The sequence below is a fragment of the Bubalus kerabau genome, chromosome 16 (assembly GCF_029407905.1).
Source record: "Bubalus kerabau isolate K-KA32 ecotype Philippines breed swamp buffalo chromosome 16, PCC_UOA_SB_1v2, whole genome shotgun sequence".
Lineage (NCBI taxonomy): Eukaryota > Metazoa > Chordata > Mammalia > Artiodactyla > Bovidae > Bubalus > Bubalus kerabau.
Window position 1 is genome coordinate 34,018,438 of NC_073639.1, and position 24,939 is coordinate 34,043,376.

A 24,939-nucleotide genomic window follows, 5' to 3' on the forward strand; every position below is an offset into this window, starting at 1 on the left:
AACTGGAAGAATTTGGGAAAGGTCAAAAGGAGAGAGGAGACACCAATCCATATGTCCTACCAACGTCCCAGAATCCCTGCTGGAATCCATCTTGGCTGAGTGATGTGCACGCCACCAGGAAGGACCCTGAGTTAGAATGACTGACCAGAGACAACCCGGAAACCAACCCCAACATCATAAAACCTGAGACTGCAAAACATGTGGCAGAGAAGTGCTCCCTGGGTTCCCTTACCCTGCTGCCTGCTGTTCTCTGTCAGGGAGCCCCTTTCCAGTAAAGTCTCTTATTTCATCAGCATGTGTCTCTTCAGATAATTCATTTCCAGGTGTTAGACAAGAGCCCCCTCTTGGACCCTGGAAGGGGTCCCCCTTCCTGCCAACATTTCCTTTAAACATTTTCAATGCTAACTCTTGGCTTATTCTATGCTAGCAGGAACCGCAGTAACACATGCGCAAGGACGTGACAGTTCTCTAACGTTTTATTATTGGTATTTCTTTCTCTCTTGGCCCTAAATCATTGGTTTGCCAACAGTGACAAAAACCACCACTAGTACAAATGAAGAAGGGTTTGTCATTAAAAATTCCCTTGAAATTACAAATAAGGACTGGAGAGACAGTTTAGCTCCTAGAATGTACACATAGGAATGAACACATACCTTAAGCAAGGCCCCGGTTTCTTCTGAACCATGAGAACCCTGAGATTCCGTAGTGTGGGGGCTCAGGCTGACACCTTCACCTTCAAGACCACTGTCAGGCCCTCCACTTCGGGATGGACTGGGCTTACGTGTCTTTAAGGAACAGTCACTGAAAAGAGTTCTTCTGCATGTCGGAGAGGTTGCGACCCTGGAAGCACCGTGCAGCCTACTGAGGATAGGTGAGGTGGTTAAATTATCTAATTTTTCATGTGACCCAGCGAGGAACCAGTCAGCACAAGACAAGCAGGGGGTTGGAGAAGAAGCTAGCCGTTCATTTATGCGGGAATCTACCCCTTCCAGCTGGTGAAGAGTTGTTTTGACCTGATCCACATATATACAATCTGGTCCAGGATTCCCAATGGCTCTGGATGCACAGCCTCCAGCTTCTAATAGTACACATAACATGTAATGTCTCTATAAGAAAAAAAAAAAATTAATACAGGTTTCAGTTCAGTTCAGTCGCTCAGTCATGTCCGACTCTTTGTGACCCCATGAATCGCAGCACGCCAGGCCTCCCTGTCCATCACCAACTCCCGGAGTTCACTCAGACTCACGTCCATTGAGTCAGTGATGCCATCCAGCCATCTCATCCTCTGCCGTCCCCTTCTCCTCCTGCCCCCAATCCCTCCCAGCATCAGAGTCTTTTCAACTCTTTGCATGAGGTGGCCAAAGTACTGCAGTTTCAGCTTCAGCATCATTCCCTCCAAAGAAATCTCAGGGCTGATCTCCTTCAGAATGGACTGGCTGGATCTCCTTGCAGTCCAAGGGCCTCTCAAGAGTCTTCTCCAACACCACAGTTCAAAAGCATCAGTTCTTCGGCGCTCAGCTTTCTTCACAGTCCAACTCTCACATCCATACATGACCACTGGAAAAACCATAGCCTTGACCAGACGGACCTTTGTTGGCAAAGTAATGTCTCTGCTAATACAGGTTTAGCTACATGAAAATATTTGTATGTAACAGGCATGCATAAATTTATGAATACTAAACAGTGCTGAAGAACTGATGCTTTCAAATTGTGGTGCTGGAGAAGACTCTCGAGAGCCCTTTCGACAGCAAGGAGACAGTAAACCAGTCTAATCCTAAAGGAAATTAACCCTGAGCATTCATTGGAAGGACTGATGCTGAAGCCCCAATACTTCAGCCACCTGATGCAAACAGCCAACTCATTTGAAAATACCTTGATGCTAGGAAAGTTTGAGCAAACTCCAGGAGATACTGAAGGACAGGGAAGCCTGGCATGCTGCAGCTATGGGGTGGCAAAGAGTCAGACATGACTGAGCGACTGAACAACAAAGAGATATGGGCATGTGGCATAATTATGTGATGGTTATTAAAAACTCCTCCCTCCTCTTAGTTATCCTCAAGGCTACTTGATGATCCTTGAAAACAAATCTCACATTGCCTTATCCTGATACACCATCAGCTGCCACTTTTGGCACATGGACTCCCCTAAGGTAGCCTTCAAAGAGCCTTCATCAGTGGTGTCCTTTCATTTGCAATCACATATTTATTGTTTCTGATTCTATATCCTTTTCATGTCTTTCTATTTCCCAAAACAAACTAGAAGATAAAACCTTTGGTTTTATAGAAATGGGAACAAAAAAATCTTAAGAACCTGATAAAATCTTATCTTGGGGTTCATTACCATTTCTTTATGAGTATTAAATGGATATAAAATAAAGGAGAGTAACTTTTTTGAATACTAGTATTTGACACGCTTATAATTTTAAATTATCATTTTTATATATTTATTTAGACAATCAGTAAACAGCAAAAACAAACAAACCCAAGAAAGAAACGAAGGTAAACTTACCAAGCCAACGATTAGCAAAAAATATCTCCCTTCAGGTTCCTGAAAGACTTCAGTGTTTGAGTCTGCAGGAGGCTGGAGGTGATGTCGAGGAAATACTTCCCTCCATATTACCAACTGACCAATTCTCTGTTTTGCTGCTAAAGGCAGCAGGCAATAGTGGCGACAGTATACAGCAATATCAATAAGATCATCCTTAGGCAAATGACTGCATATCAGATACCCCTTGAATTGAACCACAGAAAATAAAAGTCAACTAGTGACATAAAGCAATAATCCTATAATTTATTTTTAAGAGTTTTACAGGTATTTCTTCAGTTGGTAAAATATTCCAGTTTTAAGTGGAATAAAGAACTAACAAAAATGTTTTCTTTCAACTATTCATCAATGTATAATATGTATAATATGTATAATATGTATAATAACTTAGGTCTGTAATAGATAGACTTTAGCATAAAGCAGGATCACCTCTAAGTAGCATTAGTCTGAGAATTGAATTAGTCTAAGTAGCATTAGTCTGAGAACTGAATTCTGAAGGTGAAAAGCAGAGAAGTATGAGTTGAGGTGGGGTGAGACTTTTCACACTTACAGTTCTGTATTGTCTGATTCTCTTTCGATATATTTAATTCTGTGCTTAAAAATATACAAAATTCCATTCTCCCAAATCATCCCACCCTTAAAATTAAAATATTTAAATTCATTTGATGAATTGGAACTTTGAATTAAATTGAAACTTAACTTGCTTTACATGGAAATTAACTACCTAATTTTAGAAAATTTATCAATAAGATAGTTACTTTTTGAAGATAAGGGAAAATTATACACAACTGCAAAAGGAAATAAAGTATTGCTCTTTTCTCATATACACTTGATTCTTTGAGTACTGTTTCTTTCTTACAAATTTGTAAATGCTTTAAAATGTAATGAAACTGAAACATTTAATGTATTTGTAAATATTAGGTATAAGTCTTGTTTTAAGATCCAAATTTTATTGTACCTACATTCAGAGAAAAAGAGATAAATGCATTTTTCATGTTTGTAAGAGTTTGAGAAAATTTAGGTTTGTTCATAGAACAGTACAACATTTAAAAGTCAAGCTCAACTTACCTTGTAAAATAGAGAAGACCCCAAAATTGTATATAGCCGTCTCATGTCATAGTAATCCTCAGACTGGGGGAAAAACCACAGTGGATTTATATATGTATATATATTTTTTTATGATTTAAAAAATATCCTAGTTAAGCTATAACAGTTATAATGGACATTACATCCCTTAGTAACTGAAGTTTCTCCTTTTTGGTATTTATTTATTATGGAAGCACAGTTGATTTACAGTTTCAGGTGTACAGTAAGGTGGTTCAGTTACATACACATACACACACACATTCTTTTTCAGATTCTTTTCCTTTATAGGTTATTACAAGATAATGAATATAGTTTGCTAAACATAGGTCCTTGTATTGAGGCATAAGGTGCCTATGTATTTATTTTTGACTGAAAACAACCTTATTTTTGATTCTTATAAAATACTGTTGAATAGAGACACCTAAGAGCAGAACATAATGTTTGTTACCCTAAGAGGGATTGAAAGAGATCATCTAAAATATTTGATATTACCATATACTATTTTTGAAAGTACAAACTGGTACAACATATTTGGGGTTTAATAGTATGTAAAAAAATTAAATACACATACCCTTTGAGTAATTCCTCTTTTATAAATCTACAGAAATACTTGAACAAGACAATCAAGATTTTTGTATAAAAAGTTTAGAATTTCTAATAAAAAATAACATGCCCAATGGTATGTGTATGTATGTGTGTATATATATGCATGCATGTGTGCTAAGTCGCTCAGTGCATCTACTCTGTGCGATCCATAGACTGTAGCCCACCAGGTTCCTCTGTCCATGCAGTTCTCCAAGCAATAATACTGGAGTGGGTAGCCATTCCCTTCTCCCAGGGATCTTTCCAACCCAGGGACTGAACCCGGGTCTCCTGCATTGCATGTGGATTCTTTAGCATCTGAACCACTGGAGAAGCCAATATATATATGTAATATGTATATGGCATGCCCTCCTCCAGGGGATCTTCCCAACCCAGGGATTGAACCCACATCTCTTAGGTCTCCTGCACTGGAAGGCGGGTTCTTTACCACTAGCACCACCTGGTATATACATATGTATTGGCTTGTACAGGGGTATGTATGGGCTACTAACACTTTCACTTTCATGTATGTGTACAGAAAAGAGTCTGGAAGAATATATTCCAAACTGTTGGAGCAGTTACAACTGGGGATGGAACTGGTGGAGAGGGATGAGGAAGGAGGATATGTGTTTTTAGTAATCATGCTTGCATTTTTTTTTAACCCAATATGCATGCATTACTTTTATAATTAAAAAACAACACAACAAAACCTAAGGAAAACTGGAAATAACCTAAATATCCCTCAACTGGGGAATGGATAAACACTGTGATAACCTCATACAGTGGACTACTGTATGCAGTAAAAAGAACTGAACTACTGATATGGACAATGAAATGAATGAATCTCAAATAAATTATGCTACGTGAAAGAAGTCAAACTCATTCTTGTTCATTTGTTTTGACTGCTTTTATGTCATAGATACTTCCTGTGATGCTTTACTGTCCTCACACTTAAGAATGAGGTGTTAATAAATTTATTGGAAGCTTTTTGAGGGTATGGAAGCTCTTTGGCTTCACTGTAGGTAAACTTTTAGAAAGAATTTTAATTAAAAAATTTTACATGATGAAATATACATAACATAAAATTTACTGTCTTAATAACTGTTAAATGTACAGCTCAATAGCATTATGCACCATTCATACTGTTCGCAACTAAATCAGAACTTTTCCTCTTGCAAAACTGAAACTTAGTATCTATAAAACAACAACTCTCCATCCCCCTTCCTTCCCCCAGCCCGACATCCACTCTTCTACTTTCTGTTTTTATGAATCTGACTACTTTAGGCATCTCCTACATTCTTGCCTGGGAAATCCCATGGACAGAGGAGTGTGATGGGGTACGATCCATGGAGTCACAAAGAGTTGGACACGACTGAGTGAGTAAACAACAACAATGGGGGAAATCATGCACTATTTTATCTTGCTGTGATGGGCTTGTTTGCCTTTGTGATGTGCTAGTGTTGTGGTGTCCTCTGAGTTCATCCCTGTTGAGCATATGTCAAAATTTACTTCCTTTGGGGGGCTAAGTCATGTTTCACAGTATGTATTATCCATGATTTCTGTCTGTTTGTTCATCTGTTGCTGAAGGCAGGTTGCTTTCTCTTTTTGGCTGTTGTGAATGATGCTACTGTGAACGTGGGTTTGCAAGTGTCTCTTAATTCTTTTGAGTATATCAACTGCTCGGTCATGTGGTAGTTCTGTTTTTTATTTTTTTTTGGAGACCACCATGCTGTATTTTATAACATTTGCCCTGCTTTGCATTCCCACCCACAGTGCACAGGGCTTCCAATTTTTCTACATTCTTGCCAACAATTGGTATTTTGGGGGTTTTGTTTGGTTCTGTAGTTGTTGTCTTGGACCCTGCTTTTTCCACAGAAAATGATCTTGAATATTTTTTTATGTCAGTAGACAGTTTTCTAAACATTATTTCAATGGCAATATTATTGAACAGATTCCATAATGTAGTATTTTGTTTCCAGTAATTTTTCAGGGTATAAATAAGGCTGTGGAGAATATTCTTAGAAAGAAAATCTTTGTGTACATCCCTGATATTTTCCTTAGTTGAAAAGTTCCTGGAGGTTGAATTCCTATACCAGAGAATATATATATTTTAATGTATATTGCCAAATTGTTCTCCTGAGAGGTTGCATCAATTTATATTCCTACTAGCAGTATGACAATATCATCTACACTGAACATTTCAGACAGAATTACTTCCATGCAAGATCATAAATACAAGGTTACCAAGAATACACATCAACTGATACCAATGGGTAGCTCTGAGAACAGGGCTGGTTTTGATGTATGAGGGTCAAGCAAAATGCTAGGCTTATGTTTACTGTTTGCATTTCCCCATAAGAATGTACTCATGTAATATTTGTGACACTGAATATTTAAACTTCCTAATTAAAAAAAGTCAGATGCAAATTATTTACCATGTGATTCAACTTATGTGACATTCCAGAAAAGGCAAAAACCATGTGCACAGTAAACAGATCAGTGGTTACAGGGACTGGGGGTAGGGAAAGGGACTGGCTATAAAAGGGCACAGAAAATTTATTTAATATAAATTATACCTTAATAATAATCTTAAAACACTAAAGAAAAGAACACAGATTTAAAATATAACATTAAATCTTTAATGTCACAAAAAGTTTAGAATAGATCCCTCTTTTTTTAATTAATATAAAACTGTGAATTATTCTGCCAGTTCTGACAAATGTGTACAGATGTGTAAGTGCCACCAACATCAAGATATAGAACAGTTACATCCAAACTGTTGCCAATTTTTTTTGCTGAGTATTATTCCATTGCATATATATATATATATATCAATCATACTTTGTTGATGGACATTGATTCTTTGAATGGTCTCTGACTATTAAAAATGAAGCTGCTATGAACATTTGTTTACAGGTCTTTGTATTGACATAGATTTCATTTCTCTTGGGAAGTTAGATAGCAATGAGTTGAGTTGAGTTCAGTTGCTCAGTCATGTCTGACTCTTTGCAATGCCATGGACTGTAGCACGCCAGGCCTCTCGGTCCATCACCAACCCCGAGTGTACTCAAACTCATGTTCATTGAGTCGGTGATGCCATCCAACCATCTCATCCTCTGTCGTCCCCTTCTCCCACCTTCAGTCTTTCCCAGCATCAGGGTCTTTTCCAACAAGTCAGTACTTTGCATCAGGTGACCAAAGTATTGGAGTTTCAGCTTCAGCATCAGTCCTTCCAATGAATAGTCAGGATTAATTTCCTTTAGGATGGACTGGTAGGATCTCTTTGCTGTCCAAGGGACTCTCAAGAGTCTTCTCCAACATCACAGTTCAAAAGCATCAATTCTTTGGGGCTCAGCTTTCTTTATGGTCCAACTCTCACATCCATACATGACTACTGGAAAAAACCATAGCTTTGACTAGACAGACCTTCGTTGGTAAAGTAACGTCTTTGCTTTTTCATAAGCTGTCTAGGTTGGTCATAACTTTTCTTTCAAGGAGCAAGTGTCTTTTAATTTCATGGCTGCAGTCACCATCTACAGTGATTTTGGAGCCCCCCAAAATAAAGTCTGTCACTGTTTCCATTGTTTCCCCATCTATTTGCCATGAAGTGATGGAACGGATGCCATGATCTTAGTTTTCTGAATGTTGAGGTTTAAGCCAACTTTTTCACTCTCCTCTTGCACTTTATCAAGAGGCTCTTTAGTTCTTCGCTTTCTGCCATAAGTGTGGTGTCATCTGCATATCTGAGATTATTCATATTTCTCCTGGCAATCTTGATTCCAGCTTGTGCTTCATTTAGCCCTGCATTTTGCATGATGTACTCTGCATATAAGTTAAATAATCAGGGTGACAGTATACAGTCTTGAGGTTCTCCTTTCCTGATTTGGAACTAGTCTGTTGTTCCATGTCCAGTTCTAACTGTTGATTCTTGACCTGCATACAGATTTCTCAGGAGGTAGGTAAGGTGCTCTGGTATTCCTATCTCTAAGAATTTCCCAGTTTGTTATGATCCACACAGTCAAAGGCTTTGGTGTAGTCAATAATGCAGAAGTAGATGTTTTTCTGGAACTCTCTTGGTTTTCTGATGATCCATTGGATGTTGGCAATTTGATCTCTGGTTCCTCTGCCTTTTCTAAATACAGCTTGAACATATGGAAGTTCACGGTTCACGTACTGTTGAAGCCTGGCTTGGAGAATTTTGAGCATTACTTTGCTAGCGTGTGAGATGAGTGCATTTGTGCAGTAGTTTGAGCATTCTTTGGCATTGCCTTTCTTAGGGATTGGAATGAAGACTGACCTTTTCCAGTCCTGTGGCCACTGCTGAGTTTTCCAAATTTGCTGGCATATTGAGTGCAGCACTTTCACAGCATCATCTTTCAGGATTTGAAATAGCTCAACTGGAATTCTATCACCTTGACTAGCTTAGTTCATAGTGATGCTTCCTAAGGCCCACTTGACTTTGCACTCCAGGATATCTGGCTCTAGGTGAGTGATCACACCATTGTGATTATCTGGGTCATGAAGATCTTTTTTGTATAGCTCTTCTGTGTATTCTTGCCACCTCTTCTTAATATCTTCTGCTTCTGTTAGGTCCCTACCATTTCTGCCCTTCATTGTGTGCCCATCTTTGCATGAAATGTTTCCTTGGTATCTCTAATTTTCTTGAAGAGATTTATTGCTTTCCTCTACTTCTTGCACTGATCACTTAGGAAAGCTTTTTTATCTCTCCCTGCTGTTCTTTGGAACTCTGTATTCAAATGGGTATATCTTTTCTCTTTTGCCTTTTGCTTCTCTTCTTTTCATAGCTATTTGTAAGACCTCCTCAGACAACCATTTTGCCTTTTGGCATTTCTTTTTCTTGGGGATGGTCTTGATCACTGCCTCCTATACAATGACATGAGCCTCTGTCCATAGTTCTTCGGCACTCTATCAGATGTAATAATCCCTGGAATCTATTTGTCACTTCCACTGTGTAATTGTAAGGGATTTGATATATGTCATACCTGAATGGTCTAGTGGTTTTCCCTACTTTCTACAGTAAGTCTAAATTTGGCGATAAGGAGTTCATGATCTGAGCTACAGTCAGCTCCTGGTCTTGTTTTTGCTAACTCTATACAGCTTCTCCATCTTTGGCTGCAAAGAATATAATCAGTCTGATTTTGGTATTGACCATCTAGTGATGTCCATAGTACAGATGTTTAGCTTATTAAGAAACTTCCAAAACTGTTTTCCAAACAATTATATCATTTTACATTATCAATTTATCAACTTTTTTCTTTTGTGTATTGTGTCTTGATGTTGTAGACAAGGAGTCCCAACAGATCTTTTTCTAACCAGTTAGTTCCACTGTTCATTAAAATGATGTTCTATGAACACACATGTTAGAGTTTTAATTAAACTTACAAATCTAGGTTCTGAAAACCTACATATTTTAATACTTTGGATCTAAACTGCTCCTAATGATTAGTATCCAGTTAATTTTTTTTCCTCCATTGGTGAAAAAACATACATCCTACCAACAGTTCTCCTTGCTTAAATTTCCACTCTTTTTACAAACAAAATACCCTTCCATTTGCTCTGGATCTTAGCTAAGACTAAGCCACCTTTCAAGTGAACCACCTTTCCCCACTTTCAACAGCAATCTGCTAAAGAATGACCCAGCCTCACTGCTTCTACTTCCTAATGTCCCATTTACTTTTAAAAAAACGTTCATTACTGAAAACATAAGCATATACTAATAGAACAGAATAATAGAATAATATATTAGAATAGAATAATAGAATAGAATAGAATAATACATTAGCTCCTAGGTACCCATCACCACCCAGCTTCAACAAAGACCAGTACGTGGTTAACATTGTTTCATCTCTCTCCTTCTTCCCTCTCCCTGATGAATTATTTCTAAATCAATTCCAGATGTTGTATCATTTCATCTGTAACTACTTTAGAATGTATCTCTAAAACAGAAGAACTTTAAAAAAAATACATACCCAGAATATCATTACCACATCTAAAGAATTATTCCCACCTAATATCCAGTTATCTGTGTTTATGTGTTCTTGATTGACTCATATACATTTTAAAATATTTTGTCTGAATCAGAATCCAAGTAAGATCCATATATGGACATTGGTTGATTTTCTTGACTCACTTGTAACTGATAGGTTCTCTTTCAATCCAATGCAGTTATTATCTTTATAGATGTTCAAGTAGGAGCTTCTTCAAGTTGTCTCCTAATTATTTGAACCTTAAATTAAACCTAGTAATTTTTGAAAGCTTCCTGGATGTCTGATATAACAAGATGTTGCCAAGCTTATCTTGTACATTTTCAGCCCTAAATCTGGATTCAGCCATTTCTCATAGGAATCTTGGTTGCCTTAAGTGAAAAATATTATTTATACACAATGGCCTGGGTGCTAGTGATGCTCTAGTGGACAGAGCTAGGAAATATATTTCACTAGACAGAGCTAGGAAATATATATATATTTTAAATGATTAAAAACCATACTACCGATCAATATAACATGTATGGTCTTTCTTTCAAAGCCCAGTTATAAATGATACTGCATATAATGATTATTACATGCCTCCTTGGAAAATACTTAGAATAATGACTGATTTACAAAATAAGAAATAAACAATGAACTTTTCCTAAAATCCACTGCTTCTCTTACCAGTTCTGCAAAGTCTGCAGCCTCCAAGTCACTCAATGCTGTGTCTAATTCCAACTATATGAAAAAAAAAACACAACAACTGTAACACAAACATTTAATTTATATTACTTATTTTTTAGTACTGGCCATATAAAAGTGCTTAATTACTTGTGTGTGCTAAGTTGCTTCAGTTGTGTCTGACTCTTTGCGACCCCATGGACTGTAGCCACCAGGCTCCTCTGTCCATGGGGTTCTCCAGGCAAGAATAATGGAGTGGGTTGCCCTTTCGTCCTCCAATAATTACTTGAAGAAGTAAATAAATATCTCTCTCTCCTTTGTGTTATTTAAGGAATGTCCCAAAATGGAACATCTTGTTTTTAAGCTTTGCAATTACAAAAATAAAATCAGTGTATTTTAACATATAGGCATTTTTTACTTACATCTTAATTATTGCAAAATGGGCTTCACTCTGTATTCAATACAAACTAATTTATGAAGTTACAAAGCTGCTTTACAGTTTTGTCAGAAAAAATTTTAACCTATAAAAATCTTAAGAGTAAAATAAATCAATCTTGATATAGCCAATCTATTATGAATTTTCTATTTTTCTATTTTCTATATATTTCTCAACAGTTGGATCTTGGAAAATATCAACATTCTTCCCTGTCTCTTGCCTTTAAACTCTTTTGTATAAAAAGACTGTTAATCTTTATTCATGGATTAAATCATGAAAGCAAGTGTTCCCCTGGAACCTGGCACAGTTTAACCACCCTACAGAGTTATTAGAAAAATCTCTTACTTAGGATTTAGCTTCTGTTCCTATGGAATTTGCCTGAACTCTTTCATGTATTTGTCCTTCCCTAAAGCATTCAAAAATTTAAAGCAGAATATATTTAATCTGAGGTTTAATCTGTAATGCATATATATAAACTGAAAATTATTGATAGTTAAAGTTTGTAGCGTGTATGGTATTTGTGGAAAATAATCCTTGTTTTTTATTTTTTTAAAGGCCAAGGGCACTCTCTGCAGGACCGTTTCACAAACTGTGTCTTACTGAGATGACAGAAGCTTTGGAAACATTAGTCATGCCTCTCAATGCTTTTCACACAGTGTGACTTATTACTCATTTGTGACCTACATTTTTCTGCATCTAGCAAATACTTCATGTTCTCCTTTTTGTGGGTATAGTTTCTGTTGTGAAAAACTATAAGACAAAAAGAAAATTACCTACTTAAGATTTCTGATCACAGAAATGTTAAACAGGTTGCTATTCCTGCTACTGAACTCTATAGTCTAAAACACAAGATGACTGTAATTGTTTCTTCATACTGCTTAAGAGAAAAAGTAAAATATCTTTTCTCTTAATTATTCCAGTGTATCTTAGGGAAAAAAATTTTTTTTAAGTCTGACATATAAAATAAGGAAATTCTCAAACACCTGGGAAAGAAAACAAAAGTGCAACCTCACCATATACTAAACTCAGAACAAGTATATTTTTCTCCAACTTAAAAACAATTATTCCCACCTAAAATTTATCAGGTACAAATTACCTCACACACCTATATGTTTTTAACTAGATTTCTCAAGGCACAAAATTTCTTACTGTTTTCCATTGGAATATATATAGTCAGTAAATCCTACTATTCTTAATCACAGTAAGAAATCTCAAAGGGAAAAGCAAAGCTTTTGAGTTCTTTGAGTCTGCTGATAAAACAAAAACAAAAACTTCAAGGATTACCATGTATTTCAAACTTTACATTCATCAGAGACTTTTAGATCACTTTTTATCAGAGTGTATCTATCTCTTTCCAAAAATATTATTCTTAATTCTCTTAACCAGACTACAAAATGTGAAAACGTCTCAGCTATATCCTCATTGTTTCCTGTGTAGAAGTTCCACCTACCCAACTACACTGTGAGCATCCAAAGGACTTTTCTGGATTCCCAGAGCACAGCACACATCTGAGCACTTGGCACAGTAAAGGCTGACCTCCACATGGAAATGTCAGACTCAGAAAGTACAAGTACAACCAAAGCTCTGCTGAGATAAAGCAACAGGTATGATTCGAGTCAAAAGATTACAGAATATACATCAGTTCACACAGTGATTTCTCAGTGTGATATTGTCTTAGGCTGGTAAAAATAAAGTACAGGATGGGAGGTGGGAGTGAGGGTGGAGGGAGGGGACATATGTATGCCTGTGGCTGATTGAGGTTGATGTGTGGCAGAAACCAACACAACCCTGTGAAGCAATTATCCCTCAATTAAAAATTAGTATTTTTTTAAAAGTATATGGTCCTTTTAATCAAATATATGCTAAGCTAAGGGGAATAATGTCAATAAAAGAGAAATCTGAATACAGGAAGAAGCCTTCACATGGAATTTATAAGACTGAAGTAGGCTGTATTTTTAAATGTCTTAAACTTCTTAGAAGGAAAATATTTAATCTTAATATATCCAAAGTCTAAAGACACTTCCCCTAAAAACATTTAGTCTTATATCTCTACTCTCACAGAAGAGACTATATACTTTGTGGAGAAAACATTTGTTTAAGTGAAGAGAGTCTTAGGGGAGAGAACTTGGGCAAAACTCATGAGATGATAGTGTGTGTGCTTAACTGCTCAGTGGTGTCTGACTCTTTGCAACTCTGTGGACCATAGTCCACCAGGCTCCTGTCCATGGAATTTTCCAGGAAAGAAAACTCAAGTGGGTTGCCATTTCCTACTCTAGGAAAGAGATGATGGCACCTCTGACAATGGGTCTCGTGTCTTTCAGAAGAAAAAAGACCCCAGAATGGACGTGAGGCAGACCTTGGAACCAGGGTCTTTCTATATTAAATGTAAGGTTATCTAATTAAACTCTGTCTCTTATTGATGGGAGTAGAATTCTATATTTCATAGTTTTCAGTATGGAAATGATTTAGGAAAATGATAATCATTGGCCTTGGTTAAAAAATGCAGCAGGAGGCAGTTGACAGAGGCAAGGACAAAAAAGAATATCAGAAGGTAAAGTTTCCTTTAAACATGCTCTAACCCCTCAACTCCCTCCAGTTATACAATATATAATACTACTTTCACAACTATAATTACAACAATGTGCAAGGCATGACTCTTAAGCATTTTATGTATTATAACTTCTTTATGAAGTAGATACTATTATTGTTCCCATTTTACAGATGAGAAAACTGAGTAAAGAGACTGATATATCAGTTTAAATTATTATTAAACTGTCAAAAGGCATAATTATTTGATCATATATTGTAGAATTCCATGAAGGGCAGAATCTTGAATTGGCGTTTTACTACAACATAGCTTGAGTTTCTTCATGGACAAGGAACTGCTATGGCATGGTGCCTCATTAATACTGTTACAAATGCTGTGGCTAAATATACTGTTGTTGATGAATATGTCTGAAATCAGTCTTCAATCATTCAGTCATTTCAATCCGTAAAGTTAGTCTGGATCTAGAAATGACTAAAATCACATTGATAACCCTCATGAACATTACCTTTGGGTGAGCTATCTATGGGGCAAGGCTAAGGGTAATTACAGATGCTCATGTAAACAATGGAGACAGCAATGGCACCCCACTCTAGTACTCTTGCCTGGGAAACCCCATGGATGGAGGAGCCTGGTAGGCTGCAGTCCATGGGGTCGCTAAGAGTCTGACACGACTGAGCGACTTCACTTTCACTTTTCACTTTCATGCATTGGAGAAGGAAATGGCAACCCACTCCAGTGTTTTTGCCTGGAGAATCCCAGGGACGAGGGAGTCTGGTGGGCTGCCATCTATGGGGTCACACAGAGTCGGACACGACTGAAGTGACTTAGCAGCATGTAAACAAAGATTTTGGCATTATTTGTGGAGTTTGTATTTTAGTTAAGAATATTTGTTAGCCAATCATTTCATCCACCTAACTCAATGACCCTGCATTATAAAATCAAAACCACAGAATTAAAAAGTAAGACACACATATAATTATGATTTCCAAAAAGTATTCCAAGTTTGAACAAAGTCTGAATGTTAAAGTAAGATGAGAGAACTAATTTTTATTTAGAAAGAAAAAGTTCACTGCACTGGACCTCCTACCATATCAACTAGTTGCCCTTTTAACTCTTACCCGCAATCCTGAAAATAACAAAAAGCCTATGGGGGAGAAAAAAAGAAAATAAAGAATTATAAGGCAACTGGCTCTGATTCTTATTTATGACACCTAAGAGTACCTTAATTTCCTGGGGAAGTGTGAGCCACCGAACTCCAGGGAGATTGTCTAAGAGTACTGCACTGGAAGCATCATACTGCTGTGTGCTGGGACTGGCACTCGAATGTAGTTTAGTGGGCTGAAGTGCTCTTTGAAAAAACAAGCTGAAAAAATGATCCAAACGAGGAACATTCTCAACCTGGCAAAAGGCACTGAAAAAACAAGAGCTGTAATGTCAGAACAACACATGGAAATGGTGGTCATCGCTTGTACAATCCTAAAGGGACTGGATCTTGCCCAGCTACATAGGTTCTCTTCCTTACTCCTCCCTTCTTAATAAGAATTATAGCCATCATGTTACTGATGGAGTATATTAAGAGTCACCCTGTCAATATTATTTACTCTAAAACTTTATTCTCAAATGCACTGGGCAGATGGTACTATGGGAAAACCACAGGCTAGCACAAGTGGTGTATCTAAACAGAATGGGCTGAAGTACCCTTTTGGCAAAAAATGTAAGTTGCTTTCACTTTTGATTATTTCTCAACCATTTACAACTCCCAATATCTTTCGGTCAGCATAGGATAACAAAAAGATTTTGAGCTTCTAGAACAGATCTGACTGAACCCTATCACTGCTTTTCACTAGGTAGATCTCTCAGGAAAATCATCTAACCTTTCTCTGAACTTTTGTTCCCAACTGTAAAAACAGGGATAATACAATCTAACTCTCATGAAAAGTACCTAGTATACAGTAAGTACTTATTATGCCTATTACTTACTGGTATACAGTAAACACATGATTAACCTAAGTTATTTCCTCCCCTCTTTGCTAATGAAGGCACAGCTATTTAAAAACTAAACAAAACAAAACAAAACAAAAACTTGGTTTCAGTGATGTAAAAGTAGTATAGCATTACCTACAACCATTCAGTGGTATAAACTACTGGATAACACAATAACTGATATATATATATATATATATACTATTAATATATCAGAATAATAGTCACTGATTCATTCAACTAATTACTTGAGTGCCTACTGTGTTTCAGGCACTATTCTCATGCATGGAGGTACAAGCAATAAAAATATCAAGACAAAAGACAAAGTCTCTACTCCCCTGGAGCTCCCATTCTACTGGAGAATGATGATAAATGATCAAAAAGTAAAAACATGAACTTGTACAAAGGACTAAGCAGAGAACAAGACTGTCTGAATGGGTGGGGTGACTGGCTGGCTATTTTAAATCAAATGGTTAGGGAAGGATCTCTGAGAAGGAACAGAGCATTTAAGTTGAGGTCCTGATGTCAAGAGGGTCTAGTGAGATGGAAGAGTACAAAAGCCACGGTGGGAACAGGCTTGACCAGGATGCCTGCAGAACAGTACAGAAAGGCAGAGGGGATTGAGATCTGAAATCAGAAAGGTATGTGGGAGCCACATAATAATGTAGGAAGATCATTCTAACTTTGGAAATTAAAGAGGCAAGAATGGAGGCAAGGTAATCGGGAAGTTACTGTAGCAACGAGCCACAGCAGTAGTTGGACAGGGTTAATAGTGAAGATGGAGAGAAACGGATGGATTTGAGATTTGTTTTGGAGACAGGATTAGGATTTGCTGATGGATTGGCTGGGAACGATGAAGGAAACATATCTTTAATTTGATCACAACTCTAAACTTTGTAAAGGTATAATCAGTTTTCTGTCACTTACAGAGGACTAACCAGCTCACAACTTATAGTGGTAATTTAAGTTTTGGACTTTTTAGTCATTTCATAATTTTTCACAATGGGCCTTTAATATCTTTCATAATCAGAAAACTTGTGATTAAAAAATTATTGCAAAATGACTTAATATCATGGATCCATACTGCTTCTTGGTTTCAAGAACTCAGTGAATCTTGACATTTATTAATTTAGTTTGCCTTTCAAATTCTAACTTGGGTAAGGAAAAAACTGCTTAAATTTGCTGACAACTTCCAAATCAATGGAAGCTAAATATCAAAATGAAATTCAGAGAAATCAAGAATCCCTTGGCTCTCAACCTACTTCATTGGAATTTATAGAACAACTCCAATTGCTTTATCTTCATATACAGAATTCATTACAGGAATTTAATCTTTGATCATCTCTAGTTTTTGAAAATAGAGATTCAGTTAGGGCAAAGCATAGCAATATTTGCTCATCTAGTATAAATTTAAGGAGGCAGTTTATAACCACCTTAAGAGTCCTTACTTTCATTGGTTAACATTCTTCTTACTAGTAAAAGGTAAAAGCACTATATATGAATGCCCAGCCTTTTGTAGTTCACACATTTGGAAAATGCTAATACGTAATTGGATTTGAGAGGAAGGTGTCTCCTAAGAGGCTCCTGGAGGAAAACAGTGCAAATTAGACAATTTCTCCAGATGACATCATCACAGAAAATTCCTTTAGGCAGCTCTGAGAACAGTGACAACAAAGCTGATACTAGTATGGTTTGGAAAAGTGTATAAACTGTCTTTGGAATTTTTATATTGATATACTTTTAAGGCTTTAAATTAAAGGTACCATTTTAGCCCTCTGAAGTACTGGGAATTAACAAAAATCTTCCCAAGAGAAAAAAAAAAATCTATTTCTCACTCATAATTTTACACGTTTAAATGTTAAATGACTACCTCAAATTTCCTCCTTCAGATCAAGAAAGATGTAGCACATACTGCGAGGTTAAAAAAGCAAGAAGCAGAAAAATATGCACACTGTGAGCTCACAGGTAAAAAAAAGAATGTGTATATTCATATTATATAGACAATATTGGGTTGGCCAGAAAGTTCATTCAGGTTTCTCTGTAACATCTTGAGAAAAAAAAAAAAATGAACTTTTTGGCCAACCCAATATATGGAAGAATATACAGGAAAATAAATAGTCAATTACCTTTCTACTGTGTCTTTTATTTATTTTATTTATTTTTTACTAAAAAAAATTTTAAGGAAAAATATCACAGTATAGTAATTTGACAATGGTCTTATAATCAGAAGAAAACACATAAAACTTATTTGAAATCTTCTTACTCTTTTCTGTATCTGTTCTGAAGAAATGCTCTTACATTTGCCTCTACAAAAATGTATCAAATCACAATGTAACTGTGCTTATATCACTATTTCACAAAACTAATGAGATCAAAAGAGAAAAAGCACTGGATCAAATGAAAAACTGCCTACAGCTGTAAAATAAAAGCCAGACATGAAGGATGAGAAAATAAGAAAACAAACAAACAAACAACTAACTTGACAACCAAGGACACTATTATGCACAAAAAGTAATTTGGAATCATATACTTAAAATGTGAGATTCAATTCAAAGAAGTACTCACCTGTCTAAAGAACCATACATAAATTTTAAGGTTTGGGTAACATCTTCTATCATATTCCTTAGCTGAGGAAGAGGTACTCTAAAAAAAAGCAAAATTACATCTGTTCATTTATAACATAGACAATTGATTTCATAACAAAAGAAGCAGATCTTTACATTATATATATGAAAAATGTGAAAAGTATGTATGTTAACCATGAGTACAGCTGTGTAAAATGGTTGTTTCCTGCATAATCAAAAACTCTGATGTCTAGATTTGGGGTACTAACATGCTGCTGCTGCTGCTGCTAAGTCGCTTCAGTCGTGTCCGACTCTGTGTGACCCCATAGACGGCAGCCCACCAGGCTCCCCCATCCCTGGGATTCTCCAGGCAAGAACACTGGAGTGGGTGCCATTTCCTTCTCCAGTGCAGGAAAGTGGAAAGTGAAAGTGAAGTCGCTCAGTCGTGCCCGACTCTTAGTGACCCCATAGACGGCAGCCCACCAGGCTCCCCCGTCCCTGGGATTCTCCAGGCAGGAACACTGGAGTGGGTTGCCATTTCCTTCTCCAATGCATGAAAGTGAAAAGTGAAAAGGAAGTCGTTCAGTCGTGTCCAACTCTTCGCGACCCCATGGACTGCAGCCTACCAGGCTCCCCCGTCCCTGGGATTCTCCAGGCAGGAACACTGCAGTGGGTGCCATTTCCTTCTCCAAGTACTAACATGAGTCAAGTACAAACTTTTATATCACCAAGTACAAGGAAATTACTTAATCCCCTTAGGGCTTAATTTCCTTTGTACAACGGGACCATAATCGCGAAACCTTCTCAGGTTCATTTTGAGGATTAAATAAAAGTAATACATTTAAGAAGTTGGTACAATATCTGGGCCCACAGAAACAAATGCGAATTCTTGACACTTTCCAGTAATACTAAAATCTCAACTGAACCTCTAACTCTTGTGACAAAAAGACACCCCTTAATGAAAGAGAAAGGAAAGAAAGTAGGAGAAAGGAAAGAAATGGACTTAACACTTTCTTGTTGAAGCCTTGTAGGAATTTTACAAAGCAGGTCTTATTATTCCCATTACACCAATGGGTAAACTGAGGTTTAAGAAGTAACTTTTGCAAGGAAACCCAGGGAGTAGAACCTGCTGGTGGGCTCCAAAGTTACTCTCTCTACTACCTTACACTGCCTGCCTGGTTACGTCCTCACTATTCACTGCAGCCATCATGGTAAGATGATCTCCCCACCGAGAAAACGCATGTTACTACTGGAGTATATGCCCCACTCTGTCCTCTGTGGGGCAATGCTTTTCTCATCCTGATTGTAAAAGATATAGTGATGAAGAAAGAAACATACAGACGGTGGCATTAAGACACACAAGGGAAAAAAAATCCAGTTCAATTACAAACCACATGCATGATGTTGGAGACACAGAGATGTACAAGCTGACACTGAGGAGGCGCTTGTGCACGATCTCTCCTCAATACTCTATTTCCCAATCAGAACAAATGAAAACAATAATAACTACCTTTCACAGTCATGTGAAACAAAATGAAACAAGGAAAAAAGAGTCTGCTACAGAGCAGTTGATATGAGCAGTAAGACAGCTGCGTGAAGAGGTGGCTGGGACTATTTCTGACTTGAAGCTCAGGTTAGAGAAGGAAGAGGACCTTCCAATTCATTCTAACTTAACAAGCCAAGTTCTCTAGGAAGGAAATGACATAAGAATGTAGGACAGGCCCCCTCCCCACCCCCACCCCAGTAATAAAGACTGAGAAAATGGCTAGAGCATAATCTCCTTATCCAGTAAAACCTTGATCCAGAACTCAGCAGTGACAGTCTTTTGGCTTCAGGGCAAAACCTGTGGACACTGTCTCTAGCTGCCTAAATGTGACCGGTGGCATCACACGGTGACATCAGAACGTGGGAGAACAGCCTCTGCCCACTTCGTTAGCTGGGCCTTCCTCTTTGCTCTCTAACTGCCCACACGACCTTATCTTACCACTGTATTATCTGTATCTTTGCCTTTTGGGCTACTACAAAAGTCTAAAGGCACTACCCTGCCTTTTACCTGCCACTACACTACAAAGCACCTTATTCTGGATATTCTCCAATTTGTATAAACCCATACTGTGAAACCTCATGTGAAGAGTTGACTCATTGGAAAAGTCTCTGATGCTGGGAGAGTTTGGGGGCGGGAAGAGAAGGGGACGACAGAGGATGAGATGGCTGGATGGCATCACCGACTCGATGGACAGGAGTTTGGGTAAAGTCCAGGAGTTGGTGATGGACAGAGAAGCCTGGCGTGCTGCAATTCATGGGGTTGCAAAGAGTCGGACATGACTGAGCAACTGAACTGAACTGATACTGTGAAAACAACTCAATTTTTCATTATACAACCCATAGCATAGGGCAGTCTCCTAGCAGGGTTCATTATAGTCCTTTTTTAGACAGAAAAATGCACATACATGCTAAGTCACTTCAGTCATGTCTGACTCTTTGTGACCCTATAGAGTGTAGCCTGCTGGGTTCCTCTGTTGATGGGATTCTCCAGGCAAGAATACTGGAGTGGGTTGCCGTGACCTCCTCCAAGGGATCTTCCTGACCTAGGGACTGAACTCGCGTCTATTATGTCTCCTGCATTGGCAGATGGGTTCTTTACCACTAGCACCACCTGGGAAGCCTGAAAAATGCACATTAGCTGGTTAAAGAGAACCATCATGTAATAGCACCACTATCCCTTCATGTGAACATTTTTGATTCTCTTTATGTCCAAAATTAAAGACCCTTTTAAAACACAATCATTTTAATATTTTTCACTGCAGCCTCCTTTGGAGTTCCTGTTTGTGGTGTTAAAACAAGTCCACACATTGTTTGATATTGTTGCCTTTGAGTGTGGGCTGGATTTAGTAACTCACTTCTAACACATATATAGATAAATGTCAGCCCGCCCTTATAGCCAACTATTAAAATAGGAAATATTTCAAAATACTTACAAAAAAGTTAAGAAGGGGACCGTGATAAGACATACCATTAGAGAAATCACTTTAAAGTTAAATATTCATTATTTGGTCAAAGATGCTCAACATCAAGGCAAAACATCTTTCTGCTGACCTTTAATTCTCCAAAATCACCAACAGGAAAAAAGAACAAAAACAGTAAACATGCAAAAACCAAACCATGATACTGTCAAAAGTCTGAGCAGAGGACAAGCTGATCTCAGCCACCTCTGTACTGGTCGCATCTTAGAGGAAACGGTATTGACAGCCTTTCTGATTAATCTAGGTGGGCTGTCCTGCTACCTTTCTGCACTCTTCACACCAAATGAACACTGGTAGCCATTAAACCAGTGCCGCAAACCTTTCAATTGTAAAACTTCCTGAATTGACCTTTTGACAAAAATGTCATCATTTTAATGAAACAGACTTTATCAGCAGTATTTTAGAAATGAATTTAAGGTAAACAAAAATCCCAACTTACTCCTTGGCAGGCAGGCCAATTAACAACAGCTTGTCAGTTTCTTTCCAATAAGCTATATGAATTTGTTTTCCATTTAAAAGAAGGGATGAGCTAAAGAAAAAAACAGAGTCAAAATGAAATTAAGAATATCTTTAAATGTCATAAAATTATAAACAGTCATTTAGAAAAGATTACATATGGTTATGATTTAAGAACTGCATGCTTAATAAGCAAATTTCTTGGCATATACCTAATTGCCACACAGAAAAGGCAAGGAATTGTACAACATAAACATATTCTAAAATACATACTTCAAAAAGCTCACAATAACCTGGTCAAACAAAAGACTCATTATAGCAAAAAACTATTGAAACTCTTTTGCTAAAATTAATTGACTATATACATATTTTTTAAAGAAGAAAGCTTCCATCTCAGTGTGTTAACAAATTTTTACTAATTATCTATTTATGAACCTAATTTACTAAAAGAGATTACAAAGAAGTAAGATGTAGTCCCAGGCTCAAAACATGATCACTTAGTATGGAACACGTAAATAAGTAACCAAAATGTTGTCAAATTTAAATGTATTCTCAAGGAAACATTTGGAGTGATAGATATATTCATGATGGTGATGGTTTCAGGGTCTATACCAATGTCAAAAACAATCCAATTATACAGTTTATATATGTGCCATTTACTATACTTCAATTATATTTCAATTAATTTAGAAAACAATGTGTTCTAAAGAGAGATACAACAATAAACTATGGAAACAGATAATACGATTCAATCTTATAGTGTGGGGAGGTGGTGAGAAGGTGTTTTCTTTGAAATTAAAATATGCCCATCAATCTTTATCTATTGAGTCCCAGGACATAGTGTACTTTCTATACTATAGTGATGAGTATATGAGATTTTTAAAAGGATATTAGTTTTGCCTTAATAAAGTTTTAAAAATGCATGTACTTTTAGACAAATATTAGATTATAGTCATAATTAATTTTACTATAGTTTTAAAACTGTATGCAACAAAAGACACATGTTGTTAAGGCATCCCTGAAATAATAATAATCTTCATACTCTTTCAAAAAAGTTTTTCCTATATATATTTAGTTTTCCACATCTGATGATGGTTTAGTTGCTAAGTCATGTCCAACTCTTGCAACCCATGGACTGTAGCCTGCCAGGCTCCTCTGTGGATAGGATTTCCCAGGTAAGAATACTGGAATGGGTTGCCAGTTCCTTTTCCAAGGGATCTTCCCAACCCAGTGATTGAACTTGCATCTCCTACATTGGCAGGCAGATTCTTTACCGCTGAGCCACCAGGGAAGCTGCTTCCACATGTCTAATCCACATCTTATCTAACAAAGATCTAAATATCAAAGATCTAAAGTATCTAGAAAAATAAAATCCACATGGAGAAACTTAAAACACATCTTCTTACTAAAAAGATTAGAAATGAGGCCTGCACCTTAAAAACATGTTAAGAGAAGGAAGCTAGTCACAAATAATGACATATTTCAATTTCTTACAAAATGTCCGGAATAGGGAAATCTATAGAGACAAAAAGTAGATTAGTGGGTGCTTAGGGCTTGGGGGTGGGTAGGTGAGTGAACTGCTGAAAGGTACAGAGTTCTTCTTTCGGATAATAAAAATGCTCTAAAACTGGCTCTGGTGATGGTTTCACATCATCTTCAAATACCAAAAACCATTCAACTGTATACTTTAAGTGGGTGAATTGGATGATGTATGAACTATCTCAATAAAACTAAAAAAATTTTAAATGCCTAGGACATGCTTTTATGAATGTGTGTGCTGTACTTAGTCGCTCAGTTGCGTCCAACTCTTTGTGACCCCATGGACTGCAGCCCGCCAGGCTCCATGGGGATTCTCCAGGCAAGAATACTGGAGTGGGTTGCCATGCCCTCCTCCAGGTTTATAAATGTGAATATATTCTAAATGGAGCCTCAGTTACTAGCATTCTGTAATGAACTAATCTTTTATATATACACTATATGTATATAGTGTATAGTCCCAGAGTTAAATATCACTTTCATTTAGAAAAACAAAAAATTCTTCCTGTTATCTTGCAGATCCTATCTATTAAGATCCTAGACAAAGACCTACTGTATAGCACAGGAAACTATACTCAATATTTTATAATTACCTATTACAAAGGGAAAAGAATCTGAAAAAGGATGTGTATGTGTGTGTGTACACTGTGCTGTATACCTGAAATTAACACATTGTAAACCAACAATATACTTCAATAAAGAATAAAATCCTAAAGGTGTCATTTTAATCAGAAGATGGGAAAAGAAAAGCTAAAGCGTAGAAAATCCAACTTGATATTGTATCAGTATTGAAAGGTTCATAAAATTTGAGATAAACTTTTTTTTGGTAAAGTTCAAATTGTTGAAATGTCAAGAAAAATAGTTTATAATCTATAGATCTATTTTATGAAAAAAAAAAAAAAAACCCTCAAAAATTTGAACCCCCTCTTTCCATAAGTTAACTATAAAATTTCAAAGTCAGGAGGAGGAGCTAAGATGGCGGAGGAGTAGGACGGGGAGAACACTTTCTCCCCCACAAATTCATCAAAAGAACATTTAAACACCAAGTAAATTCCACAAAACAACTTCTGAATGCCGGCAGAGGACATCAGGCACCCAGAATAGCAACCCAAGTCTTCGAAAGGAGGTAGGAAAAAATATAAAAGACAAAAAAAGAGACAAAAGAGGGAGGGATGGAGTTCTGTCCCGGGAAGGGAGTCTTAAAAAGAGAGAAGTTTCCAAACACCAGGAAACCTTCTCACTGCCGAATCTGTGCCGAGCCTTGGAAGCACAGAGGGCAACATAACAGGGAGGAAAAATAAATAAACAATTAAAACCCGCACATTGCGAGCCCTACGGTAACTCCCCCAGTGGAGAAGCAGCGCAGATGCCTGCATCCGCCATTAGCAAGCGGGGGCTGGGCAGGGAGGCGCAGCGCTGGCTGCATCGCAAGGATCTGGCCTGAATACTCCGAGCGCTATCTGAGCGAAATAATTTGGGCTAGCAAACCAGACTGTGGGATATCTACCAC

At 37.2% G+C, this 24,939-nt stretch overlaps 1 protein-coding gene across 2 annotated transcripts in view; it reads right to left on the reverse strand.

The window, feature by feature from the left end:
* The window catches only part of INTU (inturned planar cell polarity protein), an 88,307-nt gene that overhangs the window by 13,596 nt on the left and 49,772 nt on the right, over window positions 1-24,939 (reverse strand). For both annotated transcript variants that reach the window (XM_055549654.1, XM_055549655.1), the window contains exons 6-12: window positions 21,877-21,966; window positions 18,416-18,493; window positions 15,089-15,278; window positions 10,887-10,940; window positions 3,613-3,675; window positions 2,509-2,730; window positions 654-1,106 (exon numbers count right to left, since the gene is read on the reverse strand). In XM_055549654.1, coding sequence (XP_055405629.1) covers window positions 654-1,106; window positions 2,509-2,730; window positions 3,613-3,675; window positions 10,887-10,940; window positions 15,089-15,278; window positions 18,416-18,493; window positions 21,877-21,966 — 1,150 coding nt within the window. The remainder of the gene's footprint in view (window positions 1-653; window positions 1,107-2,508; window positions 2,731-3,612; window positions 3,676-10,886; window positions 10,941-15,088; window positions 15,279-18,415; window positions 18,494-21,876; window positions 21,967-24,939) is intronic.